The sequence below is a fragment of the Calidris pugnax genome, unplaced genomic scaffold (genome assembly GCF_001431845.1).
Source record: "Calidris pugnax isolate Ruff unplaced genomic scaffold, ASM143184v1 scaffold1, whole genome shotgun sequence".
In the NCBI taxonomy this organism is placed as follows: Eukaryota; Metazoa; Chordata; class Aves; order Charadriiformes; family Scolopacidae; genus Calidris; species Calidris pugnax.
Window position 1 is genome coordinate 3,415,920 of NW_015090800.1, and position 6,007 is coordinate 3,421,926.

General features: G+C 46.0%; 1 protein-coding gene across 6 annotated transcripts in view; it reads right to left on the reverse strand.

Annotated features, from left to right (window-relative positions):
• CALD1 (caldesmon 1) overlaps nucleotides 1-6,007 on the reverse strand; it is a 202,730-nt gene that overhangs the window by 94,345 nt on the left and 102,378 nt on the right. For 5 of the 6 annotated variants that reach the window (XM_014937451.1, XM_014937452.1, XM_014937454.1 and 2 more), the window contains one exon: nucleotides 4,827-4,938. In XM_014937451.1, coding sequence (XP_014792937.1) covers nucleotides 4,827-4,897 — 71 coding nt within the window. In that variant the 5' untranslated portion in view covers nucleotides 4,898-4,938. Of the gene's footprint in view, nucleotides 1-4,826; nucleotides 4,939-5,678; nucleotides 5,954-6,007 lie in introns of those variants that run through there. The other variant, XM_014937453.1, reaches the window with a different exon arrangement.

Sequence of the window (6,007 nt, forward strand, 5' to 3'; positions counted from 1 at the left end):
GTGAAAATACATTGCTGGGGCAATGGCAAGTCAGCTAGTCATAAAATTGTAGCTGAAGTGCTAAACAGATTACCCTGAGAGCTATTCTTCAGAGAGTCAAGGGGCCAATTTTTGCTCTCAATTATGCTGAAGTCACGGAAGTAGGTCTATTGTCACTTCAAGAAGCATTTCACCTCAATTTTTCACTGCAGCTGCACGCAGCTGTGACAGACCAAAGTGCATCAGCAGGATATTCACAAAGCACCACCCCTCCAGACACACACACGCTCTCTACCTAGCCCCAGGCTAAATTCTTCCAGTGTCAGTTACAACACCAAAATGACAAAACCTGATGGTTTTGTTCAAGAGAACATCTTTTACTGCCTAGGAAGAGGCACAAAGCAGCAGGTGGCATTTGTTTTTTCCCTTGTTGAAAGAAGTCAATCCCCCGTGCTTCAATTACATACGGGATTTTTCCTGTCAGTTAAGTGCAACCCATTTCTGTGATGGCCCCAATAACTCCAGCACGGTATGTTCCCTGTGGCTGGGAAGGGAAAGCGTTCATCCAGCTCTTTCAAGGCTGCCACTGAGACTGTCTTATAAATCATCTGGCTGGAATAACTCAGGTAGGGCTTAATCCAAAGCCCACTGAAATCGGTGGAAAGCTTCCTGCTGACTTCAGCCAGCTCTGGACCAGGACCTCTGGGCTTCATACAGCCACCATCCCAGGTGCAGGACTTCCTCTGGCTCTGAGGAGCAGGATAAAGCCTTGGCTTTGCCACGGAGCAGTTAGAGACATAGCACATCCCATCTATGGTTGGTAGGGTCTTATGTTCCCTGACCTTGCATCTGATCAGTACGAATCACGTGCAAAATGCTAGCAGACAGGCACAGTGAACACTGCCACACTTTGTCCTGGGTTTCCCAGCCTATGCTTGGAAATCCTGGTTCCCCCCATGAGGTACAAGAGCTGCTGGGTTCCTGCCAGCCTGAGAGCAAGCAATAAATCTGACAGCCTGGGAGAAAGCTGGACAAAGCCCCATATGCCTGCTGTTGGCCACATGCCCCCTAGACAGGTCTGCACTGCTAGTCCAAACATGTTGATAGGCCTCCAGAGATCCCAAAGAAATAAAAATAGTAAAAAAATTTCTGGCTGGAGAAAATTTCTGGGTGGTACATCAAGCCCGTGGGGGGAATCCAGGACATGTGGGATACCTTGAGATGGTAAAAGCTTAAAATGCCAAATTAACCACTAGCTTTCTGGGTTGGTGGCAATCTTAGTCTCTGTTGCCACAGCATGAACTACTAGCCAAAGCACATACCAGAGGTGAAAAGCACTGTTGGTCTTTAAAAGACAAAACCAGCCACTCCTCGGGATCAGTCCGAAACGTATCAACCCAGAATGCCAGGGCTACACAGCACAACAAAGCAGCATTTCCAGCAGCTTTCTAATAGAAAAAACCATCCAGAACACAAAATCTATCAGCCTTCCAGGATTGAACTCACACTAAGCATGTCCAAACATTAGACATCAGTGGCTGGACACGAGTGGCTCCAGCATGACTGACACTTGGGAAGCTGACAGCACATGTATCCTGACCGCTCCTCACACAGCCTCTGGCCCCTAAGAAAGACACCAAAAGGTCAAGTCACTCCCTCTCAGGCATGTGGTACATGAGTCCATGCTGCAACAAGGCATCTTCACCCCTCAATCTCTTTTGGGCATAGGCGTCAGGCTGGGAAGACAGGCTTTCCCTGTGCCTTTATCCCAGGAAACGGCAAAATGCGTCACTGGAGCTGGCTGAGATACAAATACTGCAGTTTGATACGGCTGCTTGCACTTCTGGGTTTACTGTTCAACTCAAAAGAAGCCTAAACAGTGTCTGGGAGACCTAGAAAACATGTTACAGCCTACACGTCATCATCCGCCTGTTCGCCTCCCGTTGGAAATGCTTACACAACCAGCAATGGTTTTCCCATAGCATGGCTACAGCCCCATGATGGGACTGGCAGGAAAATGCCCTCATGCCTAAGAAGCAGGTACCAGTGCTCAGAGCTGATGAAACATTTTTAGCCTCCATGCTGCTCTTTAGGACCGACCACACAATTCACTTGATAAAACACCTGCAAGCATTCGGACAGAGGGAGGTCTGGCGAGCAGTTTGCTGTGGGTTGAGATGTACACAAACACGTTGAAGTCGTATTTTTAAAGGTGAAGAAGATCCCTAAAATTTCCCTAAAAATAGGAATTCACCAAAAAAAAGAACCCAGTGTGACATCCTCATTTGTTAATAACTGAGCAGCGCAATGCAACGGGGGTGGATGCTCAGCTCCTCCCCGCTGCCACCCCTGCTGGGGGCAGGTTCCAGGAGGTCCCAGCTCCCAGAGCCGCATCTGAACCTGAGAATCAGGCTCTGTTATTGTTAAGGCAAACCAAAAACAAAAAAGGCCAGACTAAATTATTTTGAAGATCTCGAGATTTTTTTTTTTAAAGCAGTCTTGTGACTTTTAAGGGGTCTGACTCATGGTACTTGAATGCTTGACGCTGGCAGCAGCAGAGGGAGTACAGCAAGATTTAGAGTACAGCAATTTATTGCTAAAAAGCCTTCAAAATGTGTGGGAAAGGGCAGGGAGTGCTTCTGCAGCCATCCGGCAGAAAACAGGGAGGACAGGCCCGAGCCCTTCTCCTCCAACCAGGCTGCCACCCAGCTTGCCGCCTCCACCGAGTTTAACACCCAAAATCCCAGCAAAGCCACCCCAGATGTGGCAAAAACACTCCCCAAAAGCAGGCCTGGGTGGGTGAGTGGGTGGGGAGAGGGTGGTTTCCCCATATCAGCAGCCATCACTCTCTGGCCCAACCTCTTGGCGTCCCCACCAGGCATGGGCAGGTATTGTTGGTGGCCGGCAGGGCTCCCTGGGGATGGCTCCTTTGAGGGACACCAGCGAGTTGCTGCTGGTGGCTTTTGCCTCCCCAGGGCTCCAGTTTCCCCATGAGCGATCAGGGATCGGAGGAGTTGGGCCAATGCATAAAATCACAGTGACTTACAGACACAACCTGAAATCCTGGATTTCAGCTTCCATGGTGACAAGGGCAGAGTACCCTCATCCCCATCCTCCCCCACCATGGCTATCACTGCCCCTGCAAGCTGGCCACGCCATGTCACCAATGCCCAGGCCACCCCACGGCCTCTGCACACTCACATAAGATCTTGGATGCCTTCACGGGGAAGTTCAAGTGACATTTTTCCAAAGCAGAAAACACCTCCTGGACTACACCCTCCCACCCCCCAGCATCCTCCACAGGCTGCCCAGGGCCTCTGTTAGCAACAAACCCTAAGTCCTCTGCCCTTCCATAAAAAAAGACTTTTCTTAAAGCAGAATTATGCTAGAAGTATATAAATACTGAGTGCTGTACCGTTCACTGGCACAAGCTCTGCAATCCCTCTCCCGCTGCCCAACAAAAATATATCTCCCCAAGCCCAGGAGGAAACCCTCTGGGATGAGAAGGCAGCTCAGTGCCACAGGACATTTGCTCCTCTGCCTTTTGGGGTAGGTCACCGACCAGGTGATGGCTGCAAAGGGAGGCGGTGGCCTCATTTCCCTTTGGCCACCACACTTTGCATGAGTTTATTTATCTGCAGGCAACGCTGCTCCTTTTCCGGAGCTCTCAGGTTCAGCTCAGAGCCTGGTGAGAGCACACATACCCAGCTCTGCCTGGCAACACTCCTTTTGGAAAGAAAGGCGGCTATTGCGTCTCATCTGCACAGGATTTCCCCCCAGGTACCATTAATGTCCATCACAGAGCCCTGCTTATGCAGCAGGGCCTTATTAAATAAGCTCAAAGCAGTCATACAAAATAGATCTGGTATTGCATTCTGCTGACTGCCATTTAAAACTGAAAACCTATTTTCACCTACAGCATTCAGAATCTGTAACATTATGGTTTTGTCAGCGCACGGGAAAGATCAGAAATTAAAATAAAGTCCGTATTTAAAATTAAATACAAAAATGAGAACAAAAAGTGCTTGAACCTAAGTTCCATATTTTTAAAAATCACTGCAGTGTTAATAAACTAAATCAAATCTTTGTATCAAAGACAACATTACCAAAAAATAAAAAACGGAGCCTGACTTTCTCCCTGCTAACTCCAGTGTAAATAATGGGAAATTCCATTACAGCAAACAGAACTGTACAGGTGTAAAATGGAGTTAGTTAAATAAAATGTCATTCCCAGTATTTTCACGCTGCTTCTTTCATAAATTGACATCATTGTACCCACGTCAAGTTCTGTTCTCATTTGCACCAAAGTAAATCTGTAATAACCGATAGCAAACGCTGCCCTTGTTGCTCACATAAAGTGGCTATAAATGAATAAAAAGGGAGAAGCAGTACAAACACAACAGCAATTGCACAGCAGTGGCAGACAATTCACAGATATGCTTTACCACCTATACCAAGCATATCTCAGCTTTTAGTTGATATAATTTTAGCTCTGTCTGAAAAGACAAGCACAATCCTTCTGCACAGCACAGACTCACATGGCATCTGAGCATGAGTTTTCCTATCAATTCACATGGCCATAGTCCACCTTCACTGTTTACATTTATCCATATAACAAAATAACTAGAAGGCAGAGTATTTGCAGCAGCCTGAGGGAATTAGACACTAGACCCCCCCGACATCCAGCCTCTCCAACAATTTTAACCAAAGCTGTTTACCTGTACATATTGTTAGCAAGGACTCTTTGGTTAGCTGTAGTATACTTTGGAATTTAAGACAGAAATCCTCAAAGCCACTGCTAATCAAAGGCAAGCCACCGACACCATTTTCCATACGTAACACCTCACCTCTCTGCTTCAAGGCGCATTTCCTCACGCTTTTGCCTCCTGAGTTCTCTGCGGCGTTCAAAGTCATCCATGGTGGGTGTTCAAGTGTTCAGAGCTCTGGAAAGATCCAAATCTAAAAGGGAGATGACCACTTAGATGAGAGAGAAAACACAATGGGTGCGTTTAACCAACCGAGTCCATTTAGTTTTGTTTTGCTTTCTTAACTTCACTGTAACTATTTTCCTTTCCCATCAAAAAATTTAACTTCCTCAGTATTGTTGAGATAAACAACATTAATGAAATGCCTTGTAGGATAAACATAGCCCATGCCTGCGTTTAGTTTCCTAGTTAAAATGAAATCAACATGCTTTAAGTAAGAACTGTATACATCTGCTAGCCGCAGACTAGCTATTTGTAACGTCACAGGTCTTTTCTACAAACAAAAGCAACAATTCAGCAGGATTTTAACTTTAAGCTTCCATATTTTTTTTACTGGAAGCAGTAAAAGCTCCGCAACGAGATTTCTCATTTTCTTTAGTTGCACAGATAATTAAAAGCTTTGCAAAAGTTAGTCCTTGTCTCTCCGTTCCCACCCCCCTTCAAAAAAAAAGAGAAAAGAAACAGAAGAGGAAATGAGAAAAGAAAGAAAAGTAAGAGAAAAGAGAGAAGAGGAGAAAGAGAAAAGAAGAGGGGGGAAAAAAAAGATAAAAGAAGAGAGAAGGAGAAGAGAAAAGAAAAGAAAAGAAGGAAAATAAGCCGCAGCTTTTAAATACCACCCAGGAGCCGCCAAACTATGTATAAATCCTGCTCAAAGAACCAAAAGTAGCAATATTTTTTTTGTAGTTTAATCCACGCGTTTTCCCCGCGCCCTACCTTCTTCTTTATGATTTAGTCCATGAAATATTTTCCCCTTTACAGCTCTTCATATACAAAGCCTTTCCAGCCTTGGTTTATATCCCATCAAGCCGAGTATTACAGAATTCCCCCTGCAGCCCCCAAACCAAAAATGACTACCAGAAAAGGGAAAGCTGTTCTCTTTTTGTCCCTGCTTTGTTTACAGAGCTGTCAGTGGTTAGTTAAACTCTGCCTGGAATCTGGCATTTAAGGCCTGCTCTAAGATTGCTTCCTGTGCAGGGCTGGAGGCCTCAGCTTCCTCTGCAATCCTAGCCTAGGCGCTGCACTCCCAGGATTTCCAACCTCGG